Genomic DNA, 19629 nt, shown 5'->3' on the forward strand with positions numbered 1-19629 from the left:
AACTGAAGATATTGTAAATAAATGTAGTGAGTAAAAGTACAAAGTCCCATCAAATGTAAATACTCAAGTTAACTACAAGCATCTCAAAATTGTTCTTAAGTATAGTACTTGAGTAAATGTACTTAGTTACTTCCCACCTCTGGCTAAGCTAAGCCGCCGTCTGCAGTATCTTTACATTTACCATAAACACATGAGACAATCTTCTGATTTCTCTTTTTAAAAAATGGATTAAGTGCATTTCACAAAATGTTGTGCTTTTGCTTATAGAATTTCTGACTAGAGTTTCAGATCCAGCCAGACATCTGAGAACCAACTGAGACAAGACACAGCAAGAAAGAAAAGGGTGAGTAATGAGGAAGAAGCCACAGGTGAATGAAAACACTAGAAGCTCCTCTCTGTGCTGAGCGCGTGTCTCTTTAAGAGCTGGAGCGTGCTATTGAGCAGGAGGGATGGGGGTTGGTTGGCTGCATTGGAACAGTCCTCTTTAACGAGCAGATTTGCTGAGAGAGAGAGACATACACACACACATGGATCAGGAGAGAGAGAGAGAGAGAGAGAGAGTAATACAGAGATCCAGCCATAGGAGGAGAAGAGATTGTGAGACCAAGACAGGAGGCAGGCAGGCAGGCTGTGCGTCAGCCGGCACCCCATAGGGAAACATGGACACAAGCAGGAGATGCTGAAGAGGACAGAAAACAGGATCATATAGATGGATGTTATTTCATCAGGCGGGCAACCTGAAGGCAGCCCACGCAGAGGATAAACCACTTATGGACGCAGTGGATTAAAGATATAGAGACAGACTGAGAGAGAGAGAGGGGGAATAGAGGAGGATAAATTAATCAATTCAGTTGTTTATTTTCATTGTCTGTGTGTGCGCACTTGCTGCCAGAAAGATTGTGTGTGTGCCTACAAATCGTGTGTGTGGGTTAGGCTGGAGACTGCATTGCTGCTCCCCGGCACCACAGGACAGACAACTAAAAGAAGGCAGCCAAGCAGATTACCTTATGTGATTTCTGTCTCTTCCTCTCTCTATGCGTGTGTCCTTCCATGCACAACCAGGCACAGTGTGTGTGTGAAGGCTGAGAATAAGAAGAGGATGGGGAAGCTTGAAGTGATCTACAGATTCTAAGCCTGACTCTAAATGGTCTTCTATTTTGTCTGATCATCAGGACCGGACTCAAAGAAAGAACTGCCTTTTTCTTCATCCCTCAACACACAGCTCAAGTTTGGGCATTGCTGTTGATCAGATGGTTTGCTTCTTTGCCGGATAATTGGAGGATTGAAGGGCTGCCACCGGAGAGTCTTCTCGACTCTACACCCAAGAGAGGTGGGGGCATCATCAGGTAGGAGGCAGCAGAACGCGGGGGTCTGAGCGCAAAGCCAGAGAGGAGTAGGAGGAAGAGTTGTGCGTGTGTGTCGTTGACTGTGTAGGCAGGCCAAGGGGCCAGCCGGGGGGCCGGAGATGGTTTTAACTCCTGCTGAGAGAGGATAATGGCAGCTCTGGGCCCACTCCCCTCCTCTCTCACCTGCATCTGCCACAGACAAGCTGAGAAGTGCTAGCCCATGCTACAACAGCTCAGCAAAAGGATGGTGTGAACAGCATCACCCTTTCCCACCAAGCCGGGAGACCCCTGACACCCCAGTGAGGGGCCACGTTGTGTTGCTCACCTCTTTTCTCCCTGCTCTTCTGCCAACCAGCTGAAAACAAGGGGTGGCATTGCTTGATTTCTGTGGGAGTTGTCTCCCCCTCCCTCCCACTCTCTCCTCCTCCTCCTCCTCCACACCCCTAACCTCACCCACCTCCATATTTAGCTCCATGGATTGCTTTTAGCACCAACCTGTCCGTCTTCTTTCTCCCTACGTTTTCTTTTTTTTTCCTTTTTCTTTTTGTCGAGGCTTCAGGGGAATTGCCAAGACCTGTTTCATGCATGTCCACTGGCGGCAGGTTCAACTTTGACGATGGGGGGTCATACTGCGGAGGGTGGGAGGAGGGCAAGGCGCACGGCCACGGGATCTGCACAGGACCCAAGGGCCAGGGCGAGTACTGCGGTTCCTGGGCCCATGGCTTCGAACTGCTGGGCGTCTACACCTGGCCCAGCGGGAACACCTACCAGGGCACCTGGGCTCAGGGCAAGAGACACAGCGTGGGCATCGAGAATAAAGGCCGCTGGGTGTACAAGGGCGAGTGGACGCATGGCTTTAAGGGACGCTACGGCCTGCGGGAGAGCACGGGGACGAGTGGGAAGTACGAGGGGACCTGGAACAACGGGCTGCAAGACGGATACGGAACAGAGACGTACTCAGATGGAGGTAAGATTCGAAGTTGAGAAACGGGCAAATGCATTGTGGGTGTTTTGAGGGTGTATGAAAGGATTTGTGAACCAAACAGTTCTTGTCAAGAAGCAATCTTTGAGATTGATTGACAACTGTCGTCTGTGAAAATGACTTGATTGACGTGTCGATGAAAAGTTACAGAGGTGACAGGAATTTGTCTGGAGGTCTCCTCGGGTCATCCTTTAGTCTACACACACACACACACACACACACGCACACACACACACGCACGCACACACACACGCACGCACGCACGCACACACACGCACGCACGCACGCACGCACACACACACACACACACACACACACACACACACACACACACACACACACACACACACACACACACACACACACACACACACACACACACACACACACACACACACACACACACACACACACACACACACACACACACACACACCCAGACACACCCAGGCAGGGGGATGCATCAGGACAGGCAATCATAATGATTTTCTATCTCCTCTAATTTTCTCTCATTAACTCTTCGTCTTTTCCGCTCTCATTTTCTTTCCTCTCAACCCTTACCCCTAATTTTGGCTGCATGAGGACACACTGCGTTTTTGGAGGCCTTCAATCCAGGCCAGGCAGTCTTGAGGGATGTATAAAAGGTTGGAAGGACAGAGGAGGACAGCAGCTCCAAAGTAACAAGTCCCAAGAAAACAAGTGTTTTTGGAAAAGTGCATATGTTAAAATCCATGTCTCAAACTTGATTTCCCCACTTTAACGTACCATTCCAGCTTAATAACCCCTGTAGGCTACACTCTAAAATATCTTGTTAAATATACCACATTAGAAAGATAGACACTTCACTAGCATTTGTAGGAGGGACCTCCAAACGAGTGAAGTCCTAGTTGTAGTTATTGTGCGTCCAGACCAAAAAATACTAAGGCATTTCAACAAGCCAAGATTTAGTTGGTTTTAATCGGAGTCTGGTGCGGTTTGTTTGGGCAAAAAACTAATGCAACAATCGTACCCTCGTGCGGTCTATAACAACCTGTCAACGTACACTTGCGAGAGGGGTTATGGAATGTTTCCAAGTGAACCCTAGTACGTTTCAAATTGAAGGAGAAGAACATTTTGAGTTTTTGGGAGAAATTGAATCAATCATTGTTGTGTGTTCGCATCAGGCCTAACTTCGATACACTTAATGGATATGTTGGCCCTAATCAGAGGCGTTGGTTATGAACACTCTTAAACGTGTCGGGTAGAAACACCCAAAGCACGATTACTGCCAGTATCAACAACAGAATCAGTGGTTCGTTCTGCTCCGTCATCCGCTGGCACTGTTTTCTTCATCATTTTTTATTTTAGTGAAAGGCTGAATGTAAAGTGATTTGAAGGGTCTTGAAGACTGGATAAAGCGTTATATAAATACAGCCCATTTAACATTTACCATGATATCAACCAACTGGCATAGTGAACCCTGAAGCTATGCTGCTAAAAATTAAGCCAATAACAGTATATTTTGGACGACATGGCGACATTTTAAAATGTCAATACTGCATTTTTACACTGGCTATATACTGTATATATATATATATATATTTTAAGCGAAAGTTAATCTTAATTAAGTGTTAGCCACTTTAATGCATGTAATATATTTGAAACTATACATTTTTCTTTTATATGATATGAAAAATAATAATTATGAGAAAAAATTTACAAACCTCTTCCTTAATTATTTACAATATATATACACATATTTCAAAACACCTTTCGTGTGTAGAATCAATTGAATCATCAGATTTGCCCTGAAATTGAAATCAATGCACTTTGAGTCTCTTAGACCGAGGCTCGGGTCAGTCACTGTTAATGAGACACCCCACACCATATGGATTCCTGTTTACAAATAGATATACACACACACACACAGACACACACACACACACACACACACACACACACACACACACACACACACACACACACACACACACACACACACACACACACACACACACACACACACACACACACACGCACACTGATAAAATCTGCAGACCAGACTGATTTTAAGGAGTTGAATCAGGACAAAGTAGAAGGACGCGGCCTGTCAGATAACCAGACATATGGGAGGGATGGACGGAAGGAGGGAAGGAGGAATAGATGGAGCGACAGATGTACGGATTGATGTATCAGTTAATTGATGAACTGATAATGGAAAGATGGCTGGTTGGAATGACGGAAGACGATCATGATTACTAGGAGAGATACTATAATGAAGGGGAGAATGAGATCATTACAGTAATAAAGGATAGGATAGGAAAACCGCCCAAAGAGGAACGTGTTGGAGAGAGCTCAGTGAAGTATTTGAAGCCACATACTGTAAATGCAGCAGAGATTGGCCTAGTTCTGAGTGTTTATCTAGCTCCAACAGTACACAGTGTTCTTATTATAACAGCATGCATGTGTCCTTGATTTCGTCTAGGAGGTAGAATAACATGCTTTTATAGAAAGGATTGATGATCAAGGTTGATCATAACACAACGAAATTCAACCGAGAGATAATAAGAAACATTGCTATATGGTTGACCTACTCAACTAACAAGATTTTCACAGGGCCTTACTGAGCCGTCTTCACATTGTGTCGCTCAGCTTGATACTGTGTCTGCACATTAGGCGAGACAAAAATACAAGAGTTGTCTCAGGCGTTCACACAGGTAAAGACCAAGATTATATATTTGTAATGGGCTAGTGCTACAGAAACTTTAATAACATTGAAGAGAGACATTGGTCCTTATGCAAGATCGATAAACGTACAAATTCTTATTTGTATTAGTCTAACAATGTACGATTGCTCAAGGGCAAACTTACTAAGGTCAGAAATAAGAAATCCTTTATTCTTTTCATAGAGGGGAAATGTACAGCAAAGGTAAAGTGCAGATAAATGCAAAAGTAAAAACAGTATTCTATTCAGCACAAAATTATGAGTTTTTAGTGGATCTAGAACTGACTTATATTCTTTTTTTTCATAGCAGTAATTTAAGAGAGAATTTTAGAGAAAAATAACTGTTAAATTACATTAATTAGGAAGAGTAGTTTTAGATTCAACAGATTGGACTTGTTGTACCTTGGTGCGATCTTGTTGGAAAGAGCCATTTGTGCATCTAGAAGGAAAGTTTGGATTGTTCAAAGTGGGGTTTTATGAGGAACTTATCCAAAGCTGGTGTATTACCTACATTGGCAGCGTCCGGCAAGCCTTGAGTTTGGAGAAACAGGCAGGAATAGCATCACAGATTTTAAAAGCAATGTTGTTTTGCGGGGCTGAGTGAGTGAGTGTGTGTGCGGAGCTCCGCTGAGCTTGGGAAACACAGCGGGAAATCCACCTCACACTGTCTGCTCACACCAGCCTCCCGGGCGGACTCCTGATCTGCTCGGGAGTCCGCCCTGGCAGAGGGTGTGCCTATTGTTCTATAGCTGTGTGCCAATTGGTCCATTTGGACGTGGTGACGTCAATAGGCCCAGGAAGAAAAAAATGGAAAATGAGAAATCTCCAACGAGGCGTTCTGGGGCAGCATAGACACGTCTTTTCTGTGTTAGAGTTTTACTCCCTACAGGGTGTACTTTGAGGGTTTGTGACTGCAGACCGTTTACATGCAGAAAAACCTTCATAACACACAAGGGGACGGGTAATAACCGGAAAAGCATGACATGGGACCTTTAAGATAAACAATTCTACTTCTATGGCCACTTTATTAAACGAAAGAGTATTTCGACCGTTATTATAAATGTTACATGTATTTTCTAATTATCATCTTACATCTCACATGTCAGCCTTTGTGATTTATTACAGTGTACTGGACCTCAATTATGCATAAATGACAGAGGATAATCCTCAAGACTTTTTAATTGTAAAATCAAAACCCTAACCCTTTAAAGGGGCCCTATTATGCACATTTTCAGATTTCATATTTGTATTTAGTTTCTTCACCTGTGACATGTTTACATACTTTAACATTCACAAAGTGCTTTTTTTTCTCATACTGCCTGGTTGGTCAACATCTGAACCACTCAAACTGCTTGGGAGAGAAACTCCCTCTGGAGGGAATTTGGGATTTAAGCCTTTGCAGACTATTTACATGCACAACAACCTATTTAACACACTCCAAAAAGCATAATAGGGCCCCTTGAACAAGTGATTTGAACATGTGCAAGTTCCTTTGGCATCGCAAAATAAAGTGACCATAGGTCATATGTCTTCACGTTGTCTTCCGATATGGCCAAACGCAGGTCGCTCTGAGATTGAAGCTGAAAACCTTGAGGCTCCGTCATGTCCGTAGCAATAAGAGTGAGGAGCCAAGATGCTCCGCTGCCTACATACTTTTGGAACACGCTGTGCACTTCAGAGCCAGCTATGTTTCCCACAGTCAGGTCTAACTCACTGCCAGTCCCACTCTGCCCTTCAACTACACCTGATGCCACATCTCCAGGAATCACTCCTCCTCTATCTTAACTCTGCTGTTTGGATTTTCTCCTCTATCTCCTCTCCTCCCACCTCTCTCTATCCTCCCTCGCTCCACTGCATTTCCACGGAGCCGATCGGTACAGTAGGGTTTCCATAGCAACGCTCACCGACATGCAGCAGGTCAGCGTGTCACGAGGGACTGAGTGTTCGTTGCCGCTATTGGCCGCCCAGCCGGCTCTACCAGGCTCTGATTGGCTGGCTCGGCCTTCCGGGCTAATGGTGTTTACTGAGATGAAGAGCTAAGCTGGCTGATTACCGACCACACACACACACACACACACACGCGCCACACACACGCACACACACACACACACACACACACACACACACACACACACACACACACACACACACACACACACACACACACACACACACACACACACACACACACACACACACACACACACACACACACAACACACACCACACACAGAGAGTGAGGTAGAGTAATAAGACGACAGATGCTGTAATCATTTTAGTGAGAAATGAAGTGATTCACAAAGGGAGAGGCAGAACGCTGTCACTGTGTACAACAGCTCCAGATTACAGCAGTAGTGGCTGTTGTATCTAACATCAAAAACACCACACACAGTGTCAAACAGAAGCTCACTTAGACATCCCTTGTTCCATGAACACTTTACAGAAACAGAATATAAAAGAAGAAGTGCAACATTATTTATCTCGGAGTGCATTTAAATGACAGATTCCTCATTAGATGTAACTCAGCAGCATCCTGAACCCCGTCCCCCAGCTGTTTGCAAATACGCTACTACAACATTGTAATTGTCCTACATGAACACATCTTGCTAGCGTGCTAAAAGCCGCTAACTGTGCGGTAATTATTCCAGCTCTGACCATGTTGTGTAAGCTGACATAATACATTCTCTCCCCATGTTTAAGTACACCCAGCAACTACAGAAATTAGTTTCTAGTCTGAGATATTATAGGTGGGCCAAATGAGATCAAAAATAAACGCTTCCTTTGGGTCATTTCATGGTTAGATGCAACATTTTGTAGCTCGATAACAGGTGCATGTAAAAGGCTGTATTTGAATGAATATATTCAGGCGTGTGGGAGGAGGCTCCTTAGCTAACAGTACCCCCCTGTTCTCTATTATACTGTAACTAAGCGTGTTTCTATGGACCAATCAGATCAGTTGTGATTACCATTGAGAACCAATTTTATAAGTTTACCATTCTTAGTTTGCTATTTTGACCAAGTTATCCCTGTTTGATCCTTTTTGTATTCTATGTATCTTTCAGCATTCTCTTGGCTGTCATGGTGAACATCTATCTCTCCATGAAGTAGCCTATGACTTACTTGTTGTTGGTGTTAAGTGCCTATCCTTAGTGCCTTTTCAAGGGTAGTTTTACCTGCAGAAATGTTGTTTTTCTATATTTGCGGCTTACCTACAGTATCAATGACTTTATCAACTATCATTTTTGGCCTTATTCCAAAAAAGACAACATTCCTCCTGAACTGGGGCTTATGCAAATAAATGTTCCACTAATATTAACATTTACATGCAGCTGTGCATACACATAAAAAAAAAATCCACCGCTGGCGGACTTGTTGGATCGTGTGAAAACAGACTGCCTCTTCCATTCCTCTAACCACCTTCTTTAACAGTTTGGTGCTGCAATATTTGAGCAAAACGTGTTGATAACGAAACGTGTTGATAACGAATTTGGTGTAAATTTGTTTCTTCTTATACCAGTAATAGTGGATTTACTTTCGGGAATGCATCTCTCCCTTGCAGACTGTCAGTTTTTGTTTTTTTGTGGGAGCAGAACTGATTGTAGACGAGCAAGAGACTGTGGTAAAAACCCTCAATTGATAAGCATATTGTGACTGCTGTGAATTTGTTAGAGTTCAATACGAGGTCAGTGCCTTATGAGTGTTTGACAGGCGTCGACTTTTAGGTCTGAGCAGTGATGTTTATGTAGAAGTGCCCAAAAAAATGTGTTTATTGAAAGGCGATAAGCACAACCTTACAATAGCTCTTTTGAAACGGATATTTTATCATATTATTATATCCTTTGCGTGAAACCAAATCAACGACACTATTGAGATTTTTTTTTCAAAGAGTATGGCAATAAGCGATACAATAAAGGTATTTTCCCCAGTTTTGTCGCCGAAGACACCCAGTTACTAATACTGCAGATGCAAGGACTTTGATAGTTGGGCCATAAGACCAATCAACATTGAGTTCCCTTATTTGAAGACATCACTTTAATAACATAGATATGGTGCGGAATACCATTGCTCAGTCTGCATACACAGTTGTAATCTGGTCAGTACTGTCCCGGTGAAATCCACCGTGCTTCTCCTGTTGCTGTATGCAGCTGAATGCTGACTAATACCTTTATTCTGTCCGAGATGATCCTGTTAAGCACTTTGCCTGGGAAGGATAGGACTGTGATCCCTCCGTAGTTTGCACACTCGCTACAGCTGCCGTGTATGGCAGATGAAGAGAGGGTGGAGCATCTCCATCATGCTGTTAAAGTAGGGATGTTGGCAGGTCCTGATGCCTTTCCAGATTTCCACGAGGTGTCTTTGAATCCTGAGAAGATGTCCTTTCTTCAATTGTGGGTTTGTCACGGATGGTTTGTCAGATTGTTTGGATGTTGATGAACACACTTAATTTGAGATCTAGTACAGGACTGTCTCTCTGACCACATCTTAAAGATGTATTGTTGTCGAGACTTATAGAGTGGTGCAGTGATGACTATTTGTGTAGGGCAACCTGGAGGTTAGCATCGCAAGGGTTCCCCATACAAAAAGCCAATGGGATTATTCCATTGGCTTTTTGTATATTGCAGAAAATAAACTTTGAGGCAAACACACGTTTATGATACTTAACACTTTTTTTTCAGCAGGATAATCTTCAAATATTTTCAGATTTTTGAAGCATCGATGCAATCACCCGAGGTTAACAGCTATCACCACTGCTTAGCTGGCGGCTAATGTTTGCTGTGATGACGTTTTGTAGTCTAACTGAGCCACGTATGTTATGCCGTAGAGCACAACATGAACACCTCTTCTTCAGCTTGTGCTAACCACAGACCTTATTTCAGAAGTCTAACCAAAGACACATTCAAGAAACTTTCAGATGAGGGAACCTGGAGTTGTAACTCATTCCCCGGTTTTAGGTTCCTGCACCACTCTATTTGCCATTATTTTCTAAAGAGACTGTTGGTGTTCATGCCATCCATTTGATGCCTGATGTTGTTTGCCATCATGTATTGGTATGATTGATTTGGATAGTCCAAAGGTTAGTACAAGTAAAGACCACCCATTTGTATACACAGATTATACTGGACTATAATATACAATGAGGTCACTGTGGACGTTTTCAAATGTTCAAACTGCCATGTTATGACTGTCTTTTTCATGACATTTTTTTTGCAGATAAATAATCCTCAAATGGGAATCTGAAAGACTCAGACCGAAAAGGGGCCTAAGCAAAATCTCTTAAACGGATAATGGTCCCACACAGCGATTTACACAGGCAGGGGTTTAGCTTTTTACTGACTTCCCTTGCTTTCAGTGATTTGAGCATAGTTTAGCTTGTCCGTCTGTCTGCAGTGCGTCTCTGTTGCTGTCTTGTCTTTTAAAAAGCTTGTTTCTTGCCAGTTGTATTTTCTACCTGTCTTTAGTAACCATCTGTCTCTTTTTAGCTGAGCAAACGTTTCTGTTTTCTCCAGCTGATATCAAGGTTCAAGGTTCTTTATTGCCAAACTAACATAGCTACAGAGTAATTATGTCGTTGAAAATCTTAGGTCACAGGCTTCTATGTTGTGTTACTTGATGTTATATTTCTTTCTCCGTTATTTCTTACACTACAGTTTGTATCACTTCATAAAAGTGACACAAAACAACTGGCATTCGCTGCCAAGGACACACACCAACACGTGCCACATTTCTCCTGTAGTTTAGTTCAGTACATTGCTTTTTTGAATTCCCACAGATATTCTCCAGTTGTCGAGTAGAGAAAAGTATTTATTAGGTTTTTTTCAGAGCAGATGCTAGTAATACGTACCTTCTCTACTACCACAACAAGCCCTCTGCAGGCTTTAGCTTATGTAATGAGAGTGGTTTGATGTTTGTAGTGAGGATTAGCAGTGATGTCTGAAACATAAAAACTCTAAATATCTATCTGGGAAGTCTGCCCTGCAACACTGCTGATGCAATACTGACTGGACATACTAATGAGTTTGATGTGAAGGCAACTTCTCTAAAAACAGAGAATGTATGAACATTAATAGAGAGGAGGACGGTCTGAAAAAGGCCAAGGGTAGTGTCACTTTGTTTTTGAAGAGCAGGGGAGAATCTTTTCATTTTCCCCCTCTGTAGTAATATATTTTATTTCACATTCCCCTTGCAGCTTAATGATAAAATAATACAAAATGATTTCTATGAATGTCTTTCACTTTGTGGTTGCACATGTTCAAATAGTGATGCGTTGACTCCTTTGGCTATTTATGATGATTTGCTTTACTTATACTGTTGAACTGTTTAGAGATATTGGTAGAAGAGTATTCACTTTTTTCTAGGTCATAACAAGAGTTTACATAAAAAATTGATAAAATAAAATATCGAAACTCAACCACAGCAACAACTTTAAAACAGTCGCCTTGTTAGTACTTCCCTTAAGTTTACATTTCAGATTTTTTTATTTACATTTTCTGCACATTTTACTTCTAATCCAACACATTTCTGAGGCAGATATTTTGTTTTTCACTGCATTATATTTTGTTCAACTTAATCACTCTTATGATATGATGCAGTACTGAACCTTTAATTAAAGAGGCCCTTCTGTACTTTTTGGGGTTTTTCCTTACCTTCCCTTTTTCCCTTGCCTACTGTGTTATATAGGGTTTTGTGCATGTGCATGTAAATGGTCTGCAAAGGCTCAAGTGCAGAAGTTTCTCCCCCGCACCCTATTTCTTAGGACCATAGTATTTCTACTTTTTCCTTGAGTACAGGATCTGAGTACTTATTCCACCACAGGAATACATATGTGAGCTGTGGTCTAGATCAGGGGTGTCAAACTCAATTTCATCGCGGGCCACATCAGCATTCTGGTTGCACTCAAAGGGCCGGTTGTAACTTTAAGACTATATAAATATAAATATATAACATATATAAAATAATGTATTATATGACATTATTGCCTCTGCATTTGATTACTATCGGATAGGGTAATAACTACATAATTAACTACGTCTGAAAGCAGAAGTCTGGGGCAAATAATAAGTCTCTTCAGTGCGCATGTCACAAAATGAGATGCATTGTGGGACATGTATTTTATTGGCAACGTGCTTCTGTAAAGCGGCATGTAACCGTATAATAAACGTATTATATTCCTTGCAAGCTCTTGCAGGGCCACATAAATGAAGTCGCGGGCCGGATTTGGCCCCCGGGCCTTGAGTTTGACACCACTGGTCTAGAGCATTTGATAAGTACTGAAACATTGAAATCACTTTCACTGAAACCCCTCCTGGTAAAAACAATATGACAGATAAAGTACACTGTGTGAGAAAATTGATCATGTGTAGTATTGTTTCTCCCTCTGTTTTTCTCTCGCATATGAAGACACAGACAATCTTTGAATACAAGTGCTTACATGTAGAAACAACACATTAATAATTCATAAAATAACCAATTTCAACTCCTTTACAGTCTGCTTTGCTCCATGATTACACTTCCTACTGCTGCGCTTCACAAATCAACATATTTAGATGTAAAATAGTATCAGAGGAGAAAAACAAATGATAGTTCGGTTTAAAATAACAGGTAGATATTACAGATTTTGACAAGTGTATTCTACTCCTAAGAATGAAATACAGACCCTACGAGACAGATGGTCTTTAACCTAGAAATAGAGAACAGACGCGCGCATTTGTTAAATAGACAATTATGAATTCAGCCCAGGGGTTGGCGCGTGATCAAATCGCTGTGCCTCTGTGATGTTTCCACAGCTTTGATCTCTCCGTGTTAACTCTTTCCGTGCGGCTGCATCGTGCCCGCGCTCGCCTCGGCCTCGCTCATAGCCCCGTATGATGGGGAGTGCTTCCTGTTTGGCCTCCAGGCAGAATCAGTGAAATCGTTTTGGCATGCGAGTTGTGAAGCAGATTCTCCTCACAACTGTCGGCCCAGGGGTTGAGGCCTTTACGTACACAGAAATCCAACAGCTGTGACATGTCTCCTGTCACAAAGCAGGCAAAGCGTTTATGTTCAATGCAGAGTTTTTTTTCTGACTGTTAAAAGTGTGTACCTCAGTCTGGCAGATGCTCATATTTTTCTAGTGTTAAGCCACTGATGTCACATAGAAACTGTAAATGTGTTTGATTTAAAAGGAATATCAGCAGCCTGCCTTCTCACACTGTATATTTCAGCACCATGGAGAGCGACAGGGCACCATTGAAAAAGCAGACTGGTGCCCCACTGAATATTTGATTTACTCAGGCATTACTGATTGATGGGGGTGTATGCTTCCAAGGAATCATGAAAAAAACCTAAAAACCCCCTCACTGCTAAACAGATATCTATTCCCTCACACGCGAAGTTGACAGTTTTGGAGGAACACCTAGGTCCAACCAATGCAGTCTGACGCTGTAAATCCTGCTGTCGTGTTGGCATAGTTCGTTTTTTTAGGCAACTTTTTATTGTATTATTTCAATTTTATAGACATTGGACCATGGAGGCTTTAGTTTGGAATCCTGTCTGACGATCGCCAGGTTTACTTTATTTACTTTAATTAGTAGTCTTAATCAAATCAAATCAAGTTTTATATAGCACATTCATAAACGATTTTTGGTCGAGCCAAAGTGCTGTACATATAATAAAAAATAGCCTACAGTAGAGACACTTTACAGCAAATACAACAGCACAGATTGTTCAGAATATCAGTATGAGAAAAACGACACACTCTATCTAACTTCCAGAGAAAACCCACAGTTTAAGGGGAAAAAATGGGAGAAACCTCAGGGAGAGCAACAGAGGAGGGATCCCCCTTAAAGGTCCCTTGTACTATTATACAAAATCCACTTTTTCATGTCTTTTCTACATCAACATGTGTCCCCTCTGCGTTACGAGATTTGGAAAGTTTCAGAAACAAATATTCTTTCCCTTTTTGTCCTGATCCATTTATATAAAAACCTGTCTGAAAATGAGCTGATCAGATTTTGGCCACTTTGTGATGTCACAATAATTTGTTGGGGTGTGCAACGATTAGCGGTTAACCAACCAAGGTAATCCCCCCCTTGTCAACTGAATCTCCTCCAAGAGCACCATTGTTTTTTTCAAACCAAACATCTTACAGAGTTGAATGTTTTCTAAATGCTGGGCATGTGTTGTCAGGTGGTTGCTGAAGATGTTTCTTCACACGCATGTGTTTTGGCACATTTTAGTTTTTTTATTTGCATCGTTTCGGAAAGTGCAGCAACTGGGCCCCCACCCGCTGGGAATTTGTTGTTTTTCTGGAAAATTACCATAGCCTCAGACCTTGAGGTGCTGACACTCATGCCAATCTCTTCATGCTCCAGCGCATACTGATGAACCCATCAGAAGCACATCTGCACAGAATAGAGAAGCAACTCTGGGGACCCCAAACTGGACCCTAGTGTATAAAAAGTACAAGAGTGGTTGATACAATACAAATAAAAGAATGGGGAATATAAAGCTAAACAGCTGGTTAGCTTAGCGTATCAGTAAGACTGGAAACAAGGGAAACAGCTAGCTAACACAATCCACTAGTCAGCAACTCTAAAACGTAATGAATTGTTCTGCTATTATTTCCTGAAGCCGACAGGTCATTATTTTTTATCGATTCCACCTGTTTATGCACTGTAAGCAGAAAGACACAGGAACGTGTGTGTGTGTGTGGATCTGACTGTCATATGGTCGTACAGCTGTGTACTGACATGATTACAAAGGCCAGATGTGCTGACCAGCTGTCTATGACACAGCCTGTTTTTTTGTTATGTGTTTCAGTGTTTCCCACATAATTTGATTCTGCCCCCCCCCCCCGGCAAGAAAAGCCAAAGGCCCCTTAACCTATTCGGGTGGCCCATGCATCCAACCCCCCCACCCTCAAATAAGAAAATACATGCGAGTTCATGGCTACTGTAGACAACGTTCTTGTTGCTCTGTGTTGTGTTGTTAATGAGTGAGACACACCGGAGTTGAGGATCTGTGGGGTTTATTCTCGCAAAAATATGATTTACAATTTAGGCATTTAGCAGACGCCTTATTCCAAAGCGACTTACAATGAGCAATTACAGGGACATTCTCCCTGGAGTAACTAGTAAGGGCACACTAGTAGTGGTGTTCCAGGTGGGATTTGAACTTGCAACCTTCCGATCATCAGCCCACCTCACTATCCATTAGACCAGCCGCCACAGATAAATCAATGTATGGGAAACACTGTCATTATATGAGGGATGAGGCAGCACATTGTCGTAATGACAAGGGCAGATTCAGAAGTAACACCACTTTTAACTCAAGTGATTCAAAAGAACTGTGGATCGTGTTGTGTGTGTGCTTGTTGTTCCTGTGCGATTGTCTTGGTACGTAAGCAAGAATACGATTGGCTTATAAAATTGGCTTCATTCAGCACTTCCCACTTCACTGACACTCAAGCCCACAAGGGAAATGTTTGTGTGTGTTTGCGACACAGAAGAAGAATGTGGTTGCAGCCCATATATGGGCATGTAGTTTGGTTAGAGCCAGTGCGTTCGCTACAGAATGAATCAGAGTGCTGTTACATCAGAGGTACGGGCAGGCGGGATGGATCACTTGCACTCCTATTGGTACACACACTTCCATTTGAGTGTGTGTGTATTTGTGTGAGTGTGTGCGAGAGAGAGAGGAATGACACAAACACATACTCAGATGGCCTACTTTTCCGCAACATGGGGATGTAAGGACTGTTATGCAGCAGTGATAGCGGGTAGTGCATCAACACTGTGAATGAATGGGAGTAGATGGACAAAAAAGAGGAAGTGACTCCCATGTACAGAACTACTCCTCAAACTGTTACTTTTTCTACTTATTTAATCAGAAAAATATATCACAGAGCAGAAGTTTTGTAATTTTTTACTGCTGTTCAGTTATTGCAGTTTCAGGATGTCCCTCAAAGTCAATTCAGGTTAAAAAAAAACCTTTGTCAATATGGCCATGCATCACCATGCAGAACAAAAGGAAAGGACACCAATCACGTTATACTGTACCTCCCATCCAGCCAGGACCAGAAGAGTTAAATAATGTTGTAGAACCCTTTATTGACCCCCATATCGACAAAAGACACACTGAAATGTAGCAATATAAGTATAAATATCAAGGCTTTGTGAGTTTCCATCCGACAAAAGCTCAGGCACGTGGGTCGGTAAACCAGACCAACATTTGCCAAACCAACCATTCTTCCTCCTTGAGTTCTTTTGTCTTGAAAACCTTTTTGGAAACATTCCCCATATAGCATAAAGCATGGGTTGTACTCTGAAGCGAACACATACAATTACATCAGTGGACCCATAGTGGTTTTGTTGATTGATTCTCTCCGGAGTCTGCTTGAAGGAAGCATTCTACAGTACATACTGTACTGTGTGCTAACGTTGAGGTCCCTTTTAACTAATGCAGTCTAACCCTTACATTGTTTAGCAACATTTTCTGCATGGGGTTATGTGTGAATGGAAGCAGGGATTGACATTCAGGAAAATTAGTACGTCAATATCCTACTTTAGGACATTTACATTACATAGTTACATTTTAGGAAGAGGATTCTACTACTGCGTTGTAAATTGAAGGCGATCTAATGCGAAGACCCAACTTTTGAAGTCATTGTATCACTTTATCGACTTTTAGCGACTGTTTAGCATTCAAGCCAATACTTTTGTGAGCGATTTGTCTGGTTGTGCATGCTTCCCCTTGAAAAAATATTATTATTTTTGAAAAGGGTTCTTATAATTTAAGATATATGTTTTTCTAGTAGCCTAGTCATCCTGTGTATGCAGCACCAACTTTCACACCTTGTTAAATAATTAGACATACAGTATGTGACTGCAGAGAATATTTATGGAAATTGGTATTTAAGTGGTATTTTTCTTTTTCAGGAACATTTCAAGGCCAGTGGGTCGGCGGGATGCGGCATGGCTACGGAGTCCGGCAGAGTGTCCCATACGGCATGGCGGCAGTCATCCGCTCCCCGCTCCGTACCTCCATAAACTCTCTGCGCTCCGGTTCGGAGCACAGCAACGGCACAGCTCTGCTGGACCGGACCGGCGCAGTGGTTCCTGGTACTCATCCTGGTCCTGGCACTCTGACCACCAGCGTCTCCATGTGCAGCACAGGCAGCAGCGGCAGCAGCCCCGCTGTGTCTCGGGGGGGGTTTGTGCTGACGGCGCACAGCGAGGCTGAGCTGCTTAAGGGAAAGAGAAAAAGTGGACTGTTCCGGAGGTCCATCCTCTCCGGGCTCAAGCTGAGGAAGTCCGAGTCCAGAAGTTCTTTGGCCTCCCAGAGGTCTAAACAGAGCTCGTTCAGGAGCGAGGCTGGGATGAGTACCGTGTCCTCAGCTGCATCTGATATCAACTCTACTATCAGGTAATAGCAGGAGTAGACAATGGAGGGGGTGTGGTGGGAAAGCCCTACTGCAGGTCAGGGAGGGTTACGGCCTACTAGTTAGTGAGGTAGAAGGTTTAGTACCAAAAATCAATGGACACAATGAAAGGCTTCGTTTTATATTGTAAACCGGTACCCTAGGAGTTACTCTGGTATATTTCGCACCTTACAATTGATGTCCAATGACAACCTTCAGTGCCAATTTTCTGAAGCATTTCGGTTCAGACTTTGATGCAAGAGACTGGAGTTAGACTGGATTAATGTCTTAGTTTTTTACTAACTGTTTCCTTTTTACTAAGATCTTTCTCCACCTAATTTCAATAAGCACCTTAATGTAGAAAGCAAGAATACAAAAACAAGTTGGGATTCAGTCTGATCCAGGTTTGAGACGTCCAATATGAAGGCCCTAGTCTGATATTAAAGTTCTGATTGTCATACACAACATTGAATTTTGTACACATTATTATGTAAAGATCTATAGGCTACTGTTCATCTTTAACTGAATTAATCTAAAACCTTCCTCAAGTCCCCAAATATCCTGTTTCACATAGAAAAATGTCAAAGCTGTTTCAATGTCCTTTCAACATAACATAAATAACGTCATACTCTGCTAGCTGACTCTGCACTTAAAGCACTCTTACAATCAAAAGTCCTGAAAAAAGAAACTGGAAACAGTTAAATAATTGGAGGAATCAGAAAGTGAGTCAAACCAATTGTCATTGAGTAATTACATGAATAAAAGCAGGGAGAAAGATAGAGTGATTAGACAGGAAGTAATGACGTAGGCCCGCTGAAAGCAAACCGTCCTTCATTGGGAGGATTCAAGGTAAGAACACGCACCTGTCCTATTTAAGCGTCTTAAAAATTGATTGGAACCCGGTCCAAATCGGCCTTTAGGTCAAAAGATTAGGTTGCTTGTCAGCTGGCCTGATAAAACGTTTACATTGTCTTATCCAGTGTTAAGCCTGTTATTTACACCTCTCTACTCCACTGTTTCTCTTTTCTGATCAATCGTATTGGAGGCACCAGCCAATAGTCATTCAAAGAGTGGACAATCTAATAGGTACCAATGGCGTGTTATATTCATTGTGTAAAAAGTAGCAGTTTGACTCCGAATGGAATTAATCAATCGTGTACCAATAGAAAGGCTTAATGTAAAATTCCAAGTACGCTGGATTGAGTTGGCCTATTTCTAAAGGTACCAATTACTCGACGACAAGAGTCAGCAGCTCTTATCCTGCTGGTTGGCGAAGTGGCTGACAGCAGCTTATCAGGTCTGATTAATTATTGGCAAAGCTGATAAGGAGAACAACTTCTAGGTTTGTCCACTCTACTGCTGTAAATATGTATACAACATTGCCTCTCAGGGCTCGTATATGAATGCAAGATTAAATACATCCTTTTTATGGAGTGTATTGCAATTTATACAATATTTACTGAAGTGTAAGATATTATCATCTTGGCAACCCAATATAAACACACATCTTATGCTTGGCCAGTAAAAAGCATACTAAAGGGAAGTAAAAAATCTAGGCCAGAGGAGGCAAGATTAAAACAAGCCAATGTGAAGATTTCCTAGCAACTTGTAAAGGACTGAACGGTAGCAGACCATGGGGGAGTTTCATACAGAGGTTTGCTTCATATGAATAGACAGGGACAAGTGAATGGGGGAAATATCAGTGAAGCCTTTTTACTGTATTATTTATTGTCAAGTTCTTCAGACGTTTATCCTACATAGCACATCCAGAAGAAAATATACATTTCCAGTTGTGATCTTTTGAATTAAAAGGTTGTTTCCAAATGTTTTGCTCTAAAACGTATTAGAAATAGTTGAACATTATGGAAAGGTCGTTGTTATGACCTGGCTCAAAAGGCCACAACAAAGAGGAGACACACCATATCAAGCTGGATGCAGCACAGCCACACCCTCTCCAGATGAACCCACAGGGGCATCACAGTCCTATATTTTCTTTGTTTCCAGGTGACAAATTATATCAATCTTAAGTCTTTATGATAAGAGTTTAGACTTGACTGAGGACATGTTTAGCCTAGCTTAGCACTAGACTTTAAACAGAAGGAAAATAAGCCATGAAACTTCCCATAAAATCTCACATTTTAATTTTTCTCCTTCTATTTCTCTTTGTGTGCAATTTAAATAGACTTCATACTGTACATTG

At 42.1% G+C, this 19629-nt stretch overlaps 1 protein-coding gene across 1 annotated transcript in view; it reads left to right on the forward strand.

Annotated features, from left to right (window-relative positions):
- The first annotated feature begins 463 nt into the window (after positions 1-463).
- Positions 464-19629, forward strand: part of jph3 (junctophilin 3) — a 62868-nt gene continuing 43702 nt past the window's right edge. The window contains 2 exon segments of the mRNA XM_034205920.1: positions 464-2313; positions 16948-17434. Of these exon segments, the coding sequence (XP_034061811.1) occupies positions 1932-2313; positions 16948-17434 (869 nt within the window). The 5' untranslated portion in view covers positions 464-1931.

This window comes from Gymnodraco acuticeps, unplaced genomic scaffold, assembly GCF_902827175.1.
Source record: "Gymnodraco acuticeps unplaced genomic scaffold, fGymAcu1.1, whole genome shotgun sequence".
Lineage (NCBI taxonomy): Eukaryota > Metazoa > Chordata > Actinopteri > Perciformes > Bathydraconidae > Gymnodraco > Gymnodraco acuticeps.